The following is a 19,173-nucleotide window of genomic DNA, read 5'->3' as shown; positions in this document are numbered from 1 at the left end:
GATGACTAGAAGTGATTCGGTTGACCGTTTTATATATGTGGATTAACTGTCGGAGTAGAGGACCTTGTGCATTTCAGGTAAAATAACAACTCAATGTTTATATTCCAGGACAAATTAGCTAGCAACAGCAAGCTAGCTAAATAGGACAAATTAGCTAGCAAGTGAAAGCCAACTAGCTAAATTGCCATACATGTTTAATGCTTTTCGACCTGTCCCCAAATTAATGTCATTGGTTCAGAATTTGTTTTGATATTTTAACCTGCGTGTCGTGATCGCGTTTGGTGAAGGGGGACAAAATAAATGTATGCATTATAGCGCACGATGGCGCACGCACGCAGCCAGTTTGGGTTCCGTGTTAGGGTAGGGTTCTCAAAATCACACATTTAAAAAAATATATATATATATATATATTTTTAAAAGAATTGGCTTGCAGGCCGCATCTGGCACACAGGGCCCCAGTTTCAGTCCCCTGGGTTAGGTAAGAGTGGAATGGAAAAGAAAATCTGGGAGAGAACATAAAAGGGGTACTTCGAATCAAATCTTCAGGGGTAAAAGGTCAGATCCGTACCGTTTCTGGATGAGGTAGTCCTCCAGGATGTCCAGGCAGCGCACCATCTGGGAGAAGACGAGGACCCTGTGTCCCCCGGCCTTCAGCTTGGGCAGCAGCTTATCGATCAGCACCAGCTTGCCCGCTGCCTGGATCATGGCCTGTAGGTGGAATTGGGGCATCTCGGCATGGTGGTTCTCACGGAAGTCGTCCAGGATCTTCTCCTCTGCACCTAGAACATCATTAAACAAACAGCCATGCATCAGAATCATTAAAAGCAGTGAGACTAAACCCAGCAAGTTCACAAACCAACCCAAGCTAAGTACTAACAGAGGTTAGGGCACGTCCTGTTCCCCCTCCCCCCAAGAAAATTCAACACTCAGAGCATCCAAAATAAACACTTTAAGCCAAAGGACTGAGTGAGGACTATGTTAGTGTGTGTTAAGCCTGGCACCTAGCTAAACTCAGCTAGGTGACCTGAACGAATGTGTTCACATACTCCCTTAAAAGACCTTCCCTTGAAAAATGTGAGATAAAAGCAGCAATGGTACTGTTTGTCCATATTGGAGATGCCGTAGCCAGTACAAAGACTTCAAAATAGTCAGAATTCATCTAAGATTACTCAAGACAACTGTCATTCATATAAACTTGTTTGTCGAGGAGATCTTAGAACCAATCACCAACGAAGGGACGTAGACTTCGAGAACAAATGTAGCGTGCACGAACAGCTGGAAAAACCTTTGCGGAAGACCAAAACGTCACAAAATGGTGTCATAATATATGCATAAACTGTTCAGGATGGGAAGCATGCGGACGCCTTTTGTGTGTGTGTTCCATACCATTGATGAGGTAGGGGTGGTTGCAGCACTTCCTCAGCTCCATCATGGTGTTGAGCAGGTTGGGGACCTGTGCACCTCCGCCTCCCCATGCGCCACCTCCTCCTCCCGGTCCTCCTTTAGACAGGAAGGAGAAGTTCTTCTCCAGGATGGCCCGGTAGTACTTCTTCTGGATGTTGGTCAGCTCCACCTGAGAACAGGAGATGGGAAAGACATCAGTTAGGTAAACTCAGTGGAGAGAAATGACATCAGTTAGGTAAACTCAGTGGAGAGAAATGACATCAGTTAGGTAAACTCAGTGGAGAGAAATGACATCAGTTAGGTAAACTCAGTGGAGAGAAATTACATCATTTGACCATGAGGAACGGACACAAAGTCAAACACAGAAACAAACACCTCGATGATGGTCTCCTCCTTGGGGGCCAGGTTCTTCTCCACGTCCTCCTTGAGACGTCGCAGCATCATGGGCTTCAGGATGGCCTGCAGCTTCTGGACCTGCTCCTCAGTCTTGAGGTCTCCAAACTCCTGCATGAAGGTGTTCTCAGAGGGGAAGCGTTCAGGCTCCAGGAAGTTGAGCAGACTGAAGAGCTCCTCCACCGTGTTCTGCAGGGGGGTCCCGGTCAGCAGCACCTTGTGCTCCTTTATAGAGGGAGAGGAGGACTTGGTTTTTACTATACTTAGGTCCTTCCAGTATGTCATTATAGATGGGTTTTTTATTACTCCTGTGATAGGAGAGGACGAAGGGGGAAACGTCCAACTGATGTCCATAAAATATGAGCATTTTATCAATAACTATTGCTTATTTTCCAACAGGTTCAATGGCAAGTATTCCAAAAAAACACAGGAGAAATAGAAGTTAACAACTAGACATCTCTCCATGTCAACTCACCATGTCCATCATCTTAAGACCCTCCAGCAGTTTGCAGTTCCTGTTCTTGAGGCGGTGAGCCTCGTCGATGACCACACAGCGCCACGAGACGCTGCGCAGCTCCGGACAGTCTGTCAGAATCATCTCAAATGTGGTGATGACCGCATGGAATTTGTACGCTCCCTTTATCACACGACCCTGAAGATGGAGGGAGGAGAAGACAGAGAGCGAGGTCAGAACACAGGGACGAGCGTCATGGTGTATGGCCAGTAGTTTTTCCTACTTAACTTAAATCGGGAAAACTCTGGACCCTGGTCAGGGAAATCTGGCCTTTGGTCAATTTACTGAATCAAAATGGACTCAACATAATGTAAAACATATTTGCTCAATATGAGGTTGGTGGAGTAAGTTTACACATTTAAATGGTTAGTGGAGTAGGTTATGGTCACATTTCAGTCACTCATTATTTGGTCGGTACAGTCAGTGTGGAGCTCTGATTAATGTTGTTAAATACCTGACTGTCTAAGGTGCTTCTTGTGGGATTATTCCTAGATTAGGGTTAAGAACCAACTGTACCATACTATACTGTATCCATGTGGCTAGGAAGGCTTGAGTGTCTGTCACTTAGGCCTGAGTCCTGTGAGGTTATGGTTTGTTATGTAATGGTAAGTTTATGGTGTGGTTGGGTTCGCCTCGCAGGCCGGAGTTACATAGCTATAGAACCGTTGCATTAAGGTCATGTTACGTCAGGTCATGCCTGTAGTGGATGGTACTGTTATAGTCATGGTTACAGTACGCTCACAACGTACCTGCACGTCGCGGTAGTTCATTTCGTAGGCCTGGATGGTCTTGCGGCTGGCCTGGCTGCCGTGGTAGACGATCACGTTGAGTTCGGTCCAGGTGCGGAACTCCCTCTCCCAGTTTGGAATGGTGGAGAGGGGGGCGATGACCAGGAAGGGCCCGTGGATCCCCTTCAGGTAGATCTCATAGAGGAATGTGATGGACTGGATGGTCTTGCCCAGGCCCATTTCATCTGCTAGGATGCAGTTCCGTCTGGAGGGGAACAAAGAGAGAACATGATGAAAGGGGAACAATGAGTCACCAGTCACTGTATTAGCAGTAGTGAGTAATGTGAATGGGTCTCCTAGGAGGGCAGAAAGGAGAGAAAACAGTGCAAATGAATGAGATGTAACAGGGATAGTCCGCGTCTCAAATTACACCCTATTCACAGTGTAGTGCCCTACCTATGACCAGAGACCTAGATAGAGCACTATATTGGCACTAGTGTGTCCTTAAGTCTCTGTGCACTCTATTTGTGAGTGAGTAATCTAATGAACAGTTAGATAACCCTGTAAAGGCAGATCAATGACACTCAAACTAAGAAGTTGGCTGTGTGGCTATTGCATCATACTGACTGACTGTTTGTGTGTTGTGTGCAGCAGTGGTAGATCACACATTAATGATTGGTGTGAGAAAAGCACAGATTGGGTACACACATGTCCCTGCAACACATGGGTTGGAGGACACAATATGGGGCATGGATGTGTTGATTGTATTTACACATGCTGGGTGACATGGTTCAGTATTATCTATGCGAGTGTGTTGGATAAACACATAGCATATATGGTCCTACTTGTTATTGAGTAGTTGTGGGTTATGAAGGCAGACTTTAGTCTGTAGATATCTTGTATATTATACTATGTAATAGTTCCATAATATATACAGTATCAGTAGATATCTTGTATATTATACTATGTAATAGTTCCATAATATATACAGTACCAGTCAAAAAATTGGACACCTATTAATTCCATTGTATTTCTTTATTTTTTACTATTTGCTACATTTTTGAAATGTCTTTCCTTCTTAATGCGTTTGAGCCAATCAGTTGTGTTGTGTATACAGAAGATAGCCCTATTTGGTTAAAGTCCATATGGCGAGAACAGCTCAAATAAGCAGAGAAATGACAGGCCATCATTACTTTAAGATTTGAAGCTCAGTCAATCCGAAAGACTTCAAGATTCTTCAAGTACAGTCGCAAAAACCATCAAGCACTATGATGAAACTGGCTCTCATGAGGACCGCCATAGGACAGGAAGATCCAGAGTTACCTCTGCTGCAGAGCATGAGTTCATTAGTGTTAACTGCACCTCAGATTGCAACCCAAATAAATGCGCCAGAGTTCAAGTAACAGACCCATCTCAACATCAACTGTTCAGAGGAGACTGTGTGAATCAGGCCTTCATGGTCAAATTGCTGCAAAGAAACCACTACTAAAGGACACCAATAATAAGAAGAGACTTGCTTGGGCCAAGAAAAACTGGCAATGGACATTAGACCAGTGGAAATCTGTCCTCTGTCCAAATTTCAGATATTTGTTTCCAACCACAGTGTCTTTGTGAGACGCAGAGTAGGTGAACGGATGATCTCTGCATGTGTGGTTTCCACTGTGATGCTTTGCTGGTGACACTGTCAGTGATTTATTAAGAATTCAAGGCACAATTAACCAGCATGTCTATGAACAGCATTCTGCAGCAATACACCATCCCATCTCGTTTGCGCTTAGTGGGACTATCATTTGTTTTCAATAGGACAATGACCCAACATACAAGCTGTGTGAGGGTTATTTTTTTATTTAACTAGGCAAGGCAGTTAAGAACAAATTCTTATTTACAATGACAGCCTAGGAACAGTGGGTTAACAGCCTTGTTCAGGGGCAGAATGACAGCTCGAGGATTTGATCAAGCAACCTTTGGGTTACTGGCCCAACGCTCTAACCACTAGGCTACCTGCCACCCCTATTTGACCAAGAAGGAGAGTGATGGAGTACTTAATCAGATGACCTGGGCTCCACAATCACCCAACCTCAAACCAATTGAGATGGTTTGGGATGAGTTGGACCGCAGATTGAAGGAAAAGCAGCCAACAAGTGCTCAGCATATGTGGGAACTCCTTTAAGACTGTTGGACAAGCATTCCTCATGAAGCTGGTTGAGAATGACAAGAGTGTGCAAAGCTGTCATCAAGGCAAAGGGTGGCTTTTGAAGAATCTAAAATATATTTTGATTTGTTTAACACTTTTTTGGTTAGTACATGATTCCATATGTGTTATTTCAAAGTTTATGTCTTCACTATTATTCTACAACGTAGAAAATTGTAAAAATAAAGAAAAACCCTTGAATGAGTAGGTGTCCAAACTTTTGACTGGTACTATACATGTTATATACAGTGGGGAGAACAAGTATTTGATAACCTGCAAAATCGGCAGTGTATCTTACTTACAAAGCATGTAGAGGTCTGTAATTTTGATCATAGGTACACTTCAACTGTGAAAGACGGAATCTAAAATCCAGAAAATCACACTGTATGATTAAGTAATTCATTTGCATTTTATTGCATGACATAAGTATTTGATCACCTACCAACCAGTAAGAATTCCGGCTCTCACAGACCTGTTAGTTTTTCTTTAAGAAGCCCTCCTGTTCTCCACTCATTACCTGCACCTGTTTGAACTCGTTACCTGTATAAAAGACACCTAAAACAGACTCTAACCTCTCCACAATGGCCAAGACCAGAGAGCTGTGTAAGGACATCAGGGATAAAATTGTAGACTTGCACAAGGCTGGGATGGGCTACAGGACAATAGGCAAACGGCTTGGTGAGAAGTCAACTACTGTTGGCGCAATTATTAGAAAATGGAAGAAGTTCAAGATGACGGTCAATCACCCTCGGTCTGGGGCTCCATGCAAGATCTCACCTCGTGGGGCATCAATGATCATGAGGAAGGTGAGGGATCAGCCCAGAACTACACGGCAGGACCTGGTCAATGACCTGAAGAGAGCTGGGACCACAGTCTCAAAGAAAACCATTAGTAACACACTATGCCGTCATGGATTAAAATCCTGCAGCACACGCAAGGTCCCCCAGCTCAAGCCAGCGCATGTCCAGGCCCGTCTGAAGTTTGCCAATGACCATCTGGATGATCCAGAGGAGGAATGGGAGAAGGTCATGTGGTCTGATGAGACAAAAATAGAGCTTTTTGGTCTGAACTCCACTCGCCCTGTTTGGAGGAAGAAGAAGGATGAGTACAACCCCAAGAACACCATCCCAACCGTGAAGCATGGAGGAGGAAACATCGTTCTTTGGGGATGCTTTTCTGCAAAGGGGACAGGACGACAGCACCGTATTGAGGGGAGGATGGATGGGGCCATGTATCGCGAGATCTTGGCCAACAACCTCCTTCCCTCAGTAAGAGCATTGAAGATGGGTCGTGGCTGGGTCTTCCAGCATGACAACGACCCAAAACACACAGCCAAGGCAACTAAGGAGTGGCTCCGTAAGAAGCATCTCAAGGTCCTGGAGTGGCCTAGCCAGTCTCCAGACCTGAACCCAATAGAAAATCTTTGGAGGGAGCTGAAAGTCCATATTGCCAAGCGACAGCCCCGAAACCTGAAGGATCTGGAGAAGGTCTGTATGGAGGAGTGGGTCAAAATCCCTGCTCTAGTGTGTGCAAACCTGGTCAAGAACTACAGGAAACGTATGATCTCTGTAATTGCAAACAAAGGTTTCTGTACCAAATATTAAGTTCTGCTTTTCTGCTGTATAAAATACTTATGTAATGCAATAAAATGCAAATTAATTACTTAAAAATCATAAAATGTGATTTTCTGGAATTTTTTTTATTTTTAGATTCCATCTCTCACAGTTGACGTGTACCTATGACAACAATTACAGACCTCTACATGCTCTGTAAGTAGGAAAACCTGCAAAATCGGCAGTGTATCAAATACTTGTTCTCGCCACTGTAATTGAGTCTCACACACACACACGTCATATATCTGAACACATGCACACACGAACAGTAGGTTTTAGTACTTCTCCTTACGTATTGTACCAGTTGAAGAGCAGCCAGTTCACTCCCTCCAGCTGGTAATCCCTGAGTGCGTTGTCGTTTTTATAATCCCTGGAACTCTCGGATTTCTGCCAGTTTTCGGTGGGAGGTCGCTCCTGTTTAAAATAAAAGTCTACCGTTAGTGGTTTCTGTGCGACCGTTAAAGGGCTGGGACCGTTAAAGGGCTGGGGCCAGAAAAGGGCAGCAGGGGAGTGTATAGTGTGTCTACCGTTAGTGGTTTCTGTGCGACCGTTAAAGGGCCGGGGCCAGAAAAGGGCAGCAGGGGAGTGTATAGTGTGTCTACCGTTAGTGGTTTCTGTGCGACCGTTAAAGGGCCGGGGCCAGAAAAGGGCAGCAGGGGAGTGTATAGTGTGTGTGATGTTTTTATTTTACACACCACGCGTTTGGTCTCGGGCTGACGGGCCGCCACGGCCTCGTACTCATCGATCTTGGCCTGGTCGATGTCGGCCTTCAGCTCCCAAGTTATATCCTCATAGGGCAGGGAACACCACTTCACCAGGTACAGCTTTACAGGCTGGGGGGGCAGAGAGAGGTTGGGGTTAGTGTGTGTGTTGGGGGGGGGGGAAGGCGTGCGCGTGTTGGGGGGGTTAGTGTGCGTGTGTACTGTTAGTGTGAGTGTGTTGGGGGGGTGTTAGTGTGCGTGTAATTTGGGGGGGGGGGGATGTTAGTGTGCGTGTGTGTATTGGGGGGAATAGTGTGCGTGTGTGTGTTGGGGGGTTAGTGTGCGTGTGTGTGTTGGGGGGGTTAGTGTGCGTGTGTGTGTTGGGGGGGGGGTTAGTGTGCGTGTGTGTGTTGGGGGGGGGGTTAGTGTGCGTGTGTGTGTGTTGGGGGGGTTAGTGTGCGTGTGTGTGTGTTGGGGGGGTTAGTGTGCGTGTGTGTGTGTTGGGGGGGGTTAGTGTGCGCGCGTGTGTGTTGGGGGGTTAGTGTGCGCGCGTGTGTGTTGGGGGGGGTTAGTGTGCGTGCGTGTGTGTGTATTGGGTGGGGGTTAGTGTGCATGTGTGTGTATTGGGTGGGTTAGTGTGCGTGTGTGTGTATTGGGTGGGTTAGTGTGCGTGTGTGTGTATTGGGTGGGTTAGTGTGCGTGTGTGTGTATTGGGTGGGTTAGTGTGCGTGTGTGTGTATTGGGTGGGTTAGTGTGCGTGTGTGTGTATTGGGTGGGTTAGTGTGCGTGTGTGTGTATTGGGTGGGTTAGTGTGCGTGTGTGTGTATTGGGTGGGTTAGTGTGCGTGTGTGTGTGTTGGGTGGGGAATAGTGTGTGTGTGTGTTGGGTGGGGAATAGTGTGTGTGTGTGTTGGGTGGGGAATAGTGTGTGTGTGTGTTGGGTGGGGAATAGTGTGTGTTGGGTGGGGAATAGTGTGTGTTGGGTGGGGAATAGTGTGTGTGTGTGTTGGGTGGGGAATAGTGTGTGTGTGTGTGTGTGTTGGGTGGGGAATAGTGTGTGTGTGTGTGTTGGGTGGGGAATAGTGTGTGTGTGTTGGGTGGGGAATAGTGTGTGTGTGTGTGTTGGGTGGGGAATAGTGTGTGTGTGTGTTGGGTGGGGAATAGTGTGTGTGTGTGTGTGTTGGGTGGGGAATAGTGTGTGTGTGTGTGTTGGGTGGGGAATAGTGTGTGTGTGTGTGTGTGTTGGGTGGGGAATAGTGTGTGTGTGTGTGTTGGGTGGGGAATAGTGTGTGTGTGTGTGTTGGGTGGGGAATAGTGTGTGTGTGTTGGGTGGGGAATAGTGTGTGTGTGTGTGTTGGGTGGGGAATAGTGTGTGTGTGTGTTGGGTGGGGAATAGTGTGTGTGTGTGTGTGTGTCTTCCTGCAACAGGAAAGGAAAGGGCAACGTTTGTTCGGAACTTAAAAAGGAACATTTAGCCAAAGCATCAACTTCAATCAACGGACATAACCAAACGTATTCCAACGTTTGAGGTCGTTTAGAGGCCATATAGAACAGGAAGGAGGGAGAGAGCAAGAAAAGGAACGCACCTCTCCGTTCTCATCTGTGCTCTCTGACACGTCCAGTACCCGGTCCACCTCAACGTAGTCTGGGTTGAAAGGCTCGTCATCCATCTGGAGGGAGGGAGAAAGGGATGAGAGAAGGATGGAGACCTCGGTGTTTGTGTTACCATAGCAGAGAGTGAATGGCCTGGTGAGGGAAGACAGAAAGGAAGACACCGAGGGAAGACAGAACTGTGGGACTGACCTCTGTCACGAAGGTGGGGAGGGCCTGTTTGGCCCTGAACCGCTTGACCTTCTGGTGGATCCTTTTGTCCTTCTCCAGCTCCTCCAGATCTGCCCAGCGACAGTGCAGGTAGGAGCTACACAGAGAGAGCGGGGGAACACACACCATTACATACATATACACTATTAACTCACTCAAATACACCCACCCGTGACAGATGCTATAATATACACATCATATCTCATACACCATAAACACACCTCACAAAAAGACAATGCAAAACACAGACACACCATCACAAAACCAAATGTGCTAATCTAGAGATTTATAGCATTATAGAATTTCCTCTTCAGTCCAAACATTAAACCTGTGGTTTACAGAGTGTTTATTTGATTTCACATTAATCCACCATTTCCCCCGAAGCTGGAGGAAATAAAATGACACGGTGAACCAAGGCCACAGTCGTGTTGGTACTCACAAGCTCTTGAATTTGACATAGAATTCTTCCACTTCCATTTTCTCTCCCGATTCCATCTTTGGAAAAAGTTACATTTGTGTCAGTTGTTGATTAGTCAGAAGATGGGTGAGTTTTAATGTCTCTCAAAAAATATATCAAATCAAGGCCACCATTTTCTAACAAAGTAGTCATCTAACAAACGTCTTCTGGCAGAGTTCTGTATATTTTAGGAGACAATAACAAAACACTGACAATAACCCCCCCTACCAACCATCTCCACATGGTGCTGTACGATGAATACCCCCCCCCCACCAACCATCTCCACATGGTGCTGTACGATGAATACCCCCCCCCACCAACCATCTCCACATGGTGCTGTACGATCAACAACCCCCCCCCACCAACCATCTCCACATGGTGCTGTACGATGAATACCCCCCCCCCCACCAACCATCTCCACATGGTGTTGTACGATCAACAACCCCCCCCCACCAACCATCTCCACATGGTGCTGTACGATGAATACCCCCCCCCCCCCCCACCAACCATCTCCACATGGTGCTGTACGATCAACAACCCCCCCCCACCAACCATCTCCACATGGTGCTGTACGATCAACACCCCCCCCACCAACCATCTCCACATGGTGCTGTACGATCAATAACCCCCCCCCCCCCCACCAACCATCTCCAAATGGTGCTGTACGATCAATAACCCCCCCACCAACCATCTCCACATGGTGCTGTAAGATCAATAACCCCCCCCTACCAACCATCTCCACATGGTGATGTAAGATCAATAACCCCCAATACCAACCATCTCCACATGGTACTGTAAGATCAATAACCCCCAATACCAGCAATCTCCACATGGTGCTGTAAGATCAATACCCCCCCACCAACCATCTCCACATGGTGCTGTAAGATCAATAACCCCCAATACCAACCATCTCCACATGGTGCTGTAAGATCAATAACCCCCAATACCAGCAATCTCCACATGGTGCTGTAAGATCAATACCCCCCCACCAACCATCTCCACATGGTAATGTACGATCAATACCCCCCCCCCCCCCACCCACCATCTCTACATGGTGCTGTACAATCAATAACCCCCCCGCCCCACCAACCATCTCCACATGGTGCTGTAAGATCAATAACCCCCCCCCCCACCAACCATCTCCACATGGTGCTGTAAGATCAATAACCCCCCCCTACCAACCATCTCCACATGGTGCTGTACAATCAATAACCCCCCCCCCCCCCACCAACCATCTCCACATGGTGCTGTAAGATCAATACCCCCCCACCAACCATCTCCACATGGTGCTGTAAGATCAATCCCCCCCCCCCCCCCCCTACCAACCATCTCCACATGGTGCTGTACGATCAATAACCCCCCCCCCCCCCCCCCCCACCAACCATCACCACATGGTGCTGTACAATCAATAACCCCCCCCCCCCCACCAACCATCTCCACATGGTGTTGTAAGATCAATAACCCCCCCTACCAAACATCTCCACATGGTGCTGTAAGATCAATAACCCCCCCCCAACCAAACATCTCCACATGGTGCTGTACGATCAATAACCCCCCCCCCCCCCCACCAACCATCTCCACATGGTGTTGTAAGATCAATAACCCCCCCTACCAAACATCTCCACATGGTGCTGTAAGATCAATAACCCCCCCCTACCAACCATCTCCACATGGTGCTGTAAGATCAATAACGCCCCCCCCCCCCACCACCAACCATCTCCACATGGTGCTGTAAGATCAATACCGCCCCCCCCCCCCCCACCACCACCAACCATCTCCACATGGTGCTGTAAGATCAATAACCCCCCCCTACCAACCATCTCCACATGGTGCTGTACGATGACTCATGAAGCCCTTACCCATGGCCCCTATGCCCCTTCCATGATGCGTGGAAATGTTGGACTATATTCTATGACTTCCTGCATTATACTTTGTGCTAAAATGTTAATTATATTCTACTGAGCCATTTACTTTGTGTTGAAATTCTTCTATTACTTTTTATTGTTGTTGACTTATCAATAAGGAACCTGCCAGTAAGCATTTCATTGGACAGTGTATACCATTTGTATCCTGTACATATGACTAATAAAACTTAAACACGCACACACTCGGGCCCGCTACACTGTGCACGCTCAGACACACATGGTCCCGCTACACTGTGCACGCTCACAGACACACTCGACACCTCTCTCCCACTCCCGCACACACACACCTCACTCCCGCACACCTCTCCTGTACACACACACACACCTCTCCCGCACACACCCCTCACATACCCACCTCACCACACGCACATACCTCTCTCTCACACAAACACCCCTCTAACACACACCTCTCCTCACACAAACCCCACCCAGTCACATACACACCACTCACCCCCCCGCTCTCTCCACACACCCTCGCTCACTCCATACACTCACACTCGCCACCCCTCTCTCGTACTCCACCCCCCCTCTCTCCACACACACACCCCTCTCCACATAACCCTCCTCTCTCTACACACACCCCATCTCTCACTCCACACACACACCCCCAAACCACACTCACACAGACCCCACTCAGTCACTCCACACACACACACACACACACCACTCACCACAAACATCACACACCTCTACCTACACACCCGCACCTCTCACACAACCTTACTCCACACACACCCTCACCCCCCCGCTCTCCACTCCACCCCCCCACACAAACCCCACTCACTCACACACAAAAACACCACTCACTGCACATACACACCCCTCTACCCACACACCCGCCCGTCTTACTCCACACTCACCCCCTCTCTCACTCCACACTCACCCCCAATTACACACACCCACAAACCCAAACCCCACTCAATCTCTCACACAAACCCCACTCAGTCACACACAACCACTCACATACACACCCCCCTCTCTCTCTACACCCCCCCTCTCTCTACACTCCCCCACTCCATCACACCCCCGTACATAGCCCCCCACTCACACACACACACACAGCTACCTCTCTCTCACACATCACACACACACAGCTACCTCTCACACACACACACACCTACCTCACACACACACACACAAACACACACCTACCTCTCAACACACAACCTACCTACACACACACACCTACCTCACACACACACACACACACACCACCTACCTCACACACACACACACCTCACACACACACACACACACACCTACCTCACACACCCTCACACACACACACCTACCTCACACACACACCACCTACCTCACACACACACACACACCTCACACACACACACCTACCTCCACACACACCTACCTCACACACACACACACACCTACCTCACACCTACCTCACACACACACACACACACCTACCTCAAACACACACACACCTACCTCAAACACACACACACCTACCTCACACACACACACACACACACCCTACACACCCTACACACCACACCTACCCACACACACCTACCTCACACACACACCTACCTCACACACACACCTACCTCACACACACCCCTACCTCACACACACCCCTACCTCACACACACACACCTACCACACACACACACACACACCTACCTCACACACACACACACACCTACCTCACACATACACACCTACCTCACACATACACACCTACCTCACACACACACACACCTACCTCACACACACACACACCTACCTACCTCACACACACACACACACACACACACACACCTCACACACACCTACCACACACACACCTACCTCACACACACACACACCTACCTCACACACACACCTACCTCACACACACACACACACACCTACCTCACACACCCTCACCTACACACACCTACCTCATACACACACACCTACACACAGCTACCTCATACACACACACACACAGCTACCTCACACACACACACACACACAGCTACCTCACACACACACCTACCTCACACACACACCTACCTCACACACACACCTACCTCACACACACACACACCCTCACACACACACCTACCTCACACACACACCTACCTCACACACACACCTACCTCACACACCACACACACCCTCACACACACACCTACCTCACACACACACACACACCTACCTCACACACACACCTACCTCACACACCCTCACACACACACCTACTCACACACACACCTACCTCACACACACACACCTACCTCACACACACACACCTACCTCACACACACACACCTACACACAGCTAACTCTCACACACACACACCTACCTCTCACACACACACCTACCTCTCACACACACCTACCTCACACACACACACACACACAAACACACACACCTACCTCTCAAACACACACCTACCTCACACACACACACACCTACACACACACCTACACACACACACACACCTACCTCACACACACACCTACCTCACACACACACACACACATACCTCACACCTACCTCACACACACACACACACACCTACCTCAAACACACACACACCTACCTCACACACACACACACACACACACCTACACACACCTACACACACACACACCTACCTCACACACACCTACCTCACACCACACACCTACCTCACACACACCCCTACCTCACACACACCCCTACTCACACACACACACCTACCACACACACACACACACAACACCTACCTCACACACACACACATACCTACCTCACACATACACACCTACCTCACACATACACACCTACCTCACACACACACACACCTACCTCACACACACCTACCTACCTCACACACACACACACACACACCCACACACACCTCACACACACCTACCACACACCACACTACCTCACACACACACACACCTACCTCACACACACACCTACCTCACACACACACACACACACCTACCTCCACACCCTCACCTACACACACCTACCTCATACACACACACCTACACACAGCTACCTCATACACACACACACACAGCTACCTCACACACACACACACACACAGCTACCTCACACACACACCTACCTCACACACACACCTACCTCACACACACACCTACCTCACACACACACACACCCTCACACACACACCTACCTCACACACACACCTACCTCACACACACACCTACCTCACACACACACACACCCTCACACACACACCTACCTCACACACACACACACACCTACCTCACACACACACCTACCTCACACACCCCTCACACACACACCTACCTCACACACACACACCTACCTCACACACACACACCTACCTCACACACACACACCTACCTCACACACACACACCTACACACAGCTACCTCTCACACACACACACCTACCTCTCATCACACACACCTACCTCTCACACACACCTACCTCACACACACACACACACACAAACACACACCTACCTCTCAAACACACACCTACCTCACACACACACACACCTACACACACACCTACACACACACACACACCACCTACCTCACACACACCTACCTCACACACACACACACACACACCTACCTCACACACACACACACCTACCTCACACACCACACACACACCTACCACACACACACACACACCACCTACTCACACACACACACCTACCTCTCACACACACACCTACCTACCTCACACACACACCTACCTACCTCACACACACACACACCTCACACACACACACCTCACACACACACACACACCACACACACCTACCTCACACACACACACACACCTACCTCACACACACACCTACCTCTCACACACACCTACCTCTTACACACACCTACCCCTCACACACACACACACCTACCTACCTCACACACACACACACACACACACACACACACCTACCTACCTCACACACCTACCACACACACACACACACCTCACACACACACACACCTACCTCACACACACACACACCTCACACACACACACACCTACCTCACACACCCACACACACACCTACCTCACACACACACACACACCTACCTCACACACACACACCCCTACCTCACACACACACACCCCTACCTCACACACACACACACCTACCTCACACACACACACCCCTACCTCACACACACACACAAACCTACCTCACACACACACCTACCTCACACACACACACCTACCTCACACACACACACCTACCTCACACAAACACACCTACCTCACACAAACACACACACCTACCTCACACAAACACACACCTACCTCACACACACACACACACCTACCTCACACACACACACACACCTACCTCACACACACACCTACCACACACACACACACACACACACACACCCTACCTCTCACACACACACACACCTACCACACACACACACCTACCTCTCACACACACCTACCTACCTCACACACACACACCTACCTACCTCACACACACACACACACACCTACCTCTCACACACACACACACACCTACCTACCTCACACACACACACACCTACCTACCTCAAACACACACACACCTACCTACCTCAAACACACACACACACACCTACCTACCTCAAACACACACACACACACACCTCACACCTCACACACACACCTACCACACACACACACACCTACCACACACACACACACCTACCACACACACACACCTACCTCACACACACACACACACCTACCTCACACACCCTCACACACACACCTACCTCACACACCTACACACAGCTACCTCTCTCTCACACACACACACAGCTACCTCTCTCTCACACACACACACAGCTACCTCTCTCTCACACACACACACAGCTACCTCTCACACAACACCTACCGTCACACACACACAGCTACCTCACACACACACACCTACCTCACACACACACACACACCCTCACACACACACCTACCTCACACACACACACACACCTACCTCACACACACACACACACAGCTACCTCTCACACACACACACACCTACCTCTCTCACACACACACACACCTACCTCTCACACACACACCTACCTCACACACACCTACCTCACACACACACACACCTACCTCTCACACACACACACCTACCTCTCACACACACACACCTACCTCACACACACACACCTACCTCACACACACACACCTACCTCACACACACACACACACACACACACACCTCACACACACACACACACCTACCTCACACACACACACCTACCTCACACACACACACCTACCTCACACACACACACCTACCTCACACACACCTACCTCACACACACACACACCTACCTCTCACACACACACCTACCTCACACACACACACCTACCTCACACACACACACACACACACACACACACACCTCACACACACACCTCACACACACACACACACCTACCTCACACACACACACACCTACACACACCTACCTCACACACACACACACCTACCTCACACACACACACCTACCTCACACACACACCTACCTCACACACACACACCTACCTCACACACACACCTACCTCACACACACACACACACCTACCTCACACACACACCTACCTCACACACACACACCTACCTACCTCACACACACCTACCTACATACCTCACACACACACACACACACACCTACCTCACACACACACCTACCACACACACACACCACACACACCTACCTCACACACACACACCTACCTCACACACACACCAACCTACTCACACACACACACCAACCTACCTACCTCACACACACACACACCTACCTACCTCACACACACACCACACACACACACACACACCTACCTCACACACACACCTACCTCACACACACACCTACCTCTCACACACACACACCTACCTCACACACACACACACACACACACACACACACACCTACCTCACACACACACCTACCTCACACACACCTACCTCACACACACACACCTACCTCACACACCCTCACACACACACACCTACCTCCAAACACAAACCTACCTCAAACACACACACCCACACACACCTACCTCACACACACCTACCTCACACACCTACCTCACACACACACACCTACCTCACACACACACACCTACCTCACACACACACACCTACCTCAAACACACACACACACACACACCTACCTCTCTTACACACACCTACCTCTCTCACACACACCTACTCTCACACACACACCTACTCTCACACACACACACACCTACCTCTCACACACACACACACACACACCTCTCACACACACACACACCTCTCACACACACACACCTACCTCACACACACACACACACACCTCACACACACACACCTCTCTCACAAACACACACCTACCTCACACACACCTACCACACACACACCTACCTCTCACAAACACACACCTACCTCTCACAAACACACACCTACCTCTCACAAACACACACCTACCTCACACACACACCTACCTCACACACACACCTACCTCACACACACACCTACCTCTCAAACACACACCTACACCTACCTCTCAAACACAAACCTACCTCACACACACACACACACACCTACTCTCACACACACACCTACCTCACACACACCTACCTCACACACACACACACACCTACCTCACACACACACCTACCTCACACACACACACACCTACCTCACACACACACACCTACCTCACACACACCTACCTCACACACACACACACCTCACACACACACACACACACCTCACACACACACACACCTCACACACACACCTACCTCACACACCTACCTCACACACACACACACACACCTACCTCACACACACACACACCTACCTCACACACACACACACCTACCTCACACACACACCTACCTCACACACACACACACACACACACCTACCTCACACACACACCTCACACACACACACCTACCTCTCACACACACACACCTACCTCTCACACACACACACCTACCTCTCACACACACACACACACCTACCTCTCACACACACACACACACCTACCTCTCACACACACACACACCTACCTCTCACACACACACACACACCTACCTCACACACACACACCTACCTCACACACACACACCTACCTCACACACACACACACCTACCTCACACACACACACCTACCTCACACACACACACACCTACCTCACACACACACACACCTACCTCACACCTACCTCTCTCTACACACACCTACCTCTAACACACACCTACCTCTCTTACACACACCTACCTCTCTTACACAGCTACCTCTCTTACACACACCTACCTCTCTTACACACACCTACCTCTCTTACACACACCTACCTCTCTTACACACACACCTACCTCTCTTACACACACCTACCTCTCTTACACACACACCTCTCTCACCACACACACACACACCTCTCTCACCACACACAC

General features: G+C 49.1%; 1 protein-coding gene across 3 annotated transcripts in view; it reads right to left on the bottom strand.

Moving 5' to 3' along the window:
- The window catches only part of LOC110508821 (ATP-dependent chromatin remodeler CHD7), a 115,178-nt gene that overhangs the window by 29,386 nt on the left and 66,619 nt on the right, over positions 1–19,173 (bottom strand). For all 3 annotated transcript variants that reach the window (XM_090224935.1, XM_090224936.1, XM_090224937.1), the window contains 10 exons: positions 9,804–9,859; positions 9,347–9,461; positions 9,130–9,213; positions 7,539–7,676; positions 7,136–7,257; positions 3,061–3,304; positions 2,273–2,449; positions 1,780–2,022; positions 1,387–1,573; positions 569–779 (listed from right to left, as the gene is read on the bottom strand). In XM_090224935.1, the coding sequence (XP_090081061.1) occupies positions 569–779; positions 1,387–1,573; positions 1,780–2,022; positions 2,273–2,449; positions 3,061–3,304; positions 7,136–7,257; positions 7,539–7,676; positions 9,130–9,213; positions 9,347–9,461; positions 9,804–9,859 (1,577 nt within the window). The remainder of the gene's footprint in view (positions 1–568; positions 780–1,386; positions 1,574–1,779; positions 2,023–2,272; positions 2,450–3,060; positions 3,305–7,135; positions 7,258–7,538; positions 7,677–9,129; positions 9,214–9,346; positions 9,462–9,803; positions 9,860–19,173) is intronic.

Source organism: Oncorhynchus mykiss, chromosome 28 (assembly GCF_057628025.1).
Source record: "Oncorhynchus mykiss isolate SJ-2025 chromosome 28, ASM5762802v1, whole genome shotgun sequence".
In the NCBI taxonomy this organism is placed as follows: domain Eukaryota; kingdom Metazoa; phylum Chordata; class Actinopteri; order Salmoniformes; family Salmonidae; genus Oncorhynchus; species Oncorhynchus mykiss.
Note: the sequence above shows the minus strand (reverse complement) of the source record. Positions and strands in the feature narration are given on the sequence as shown.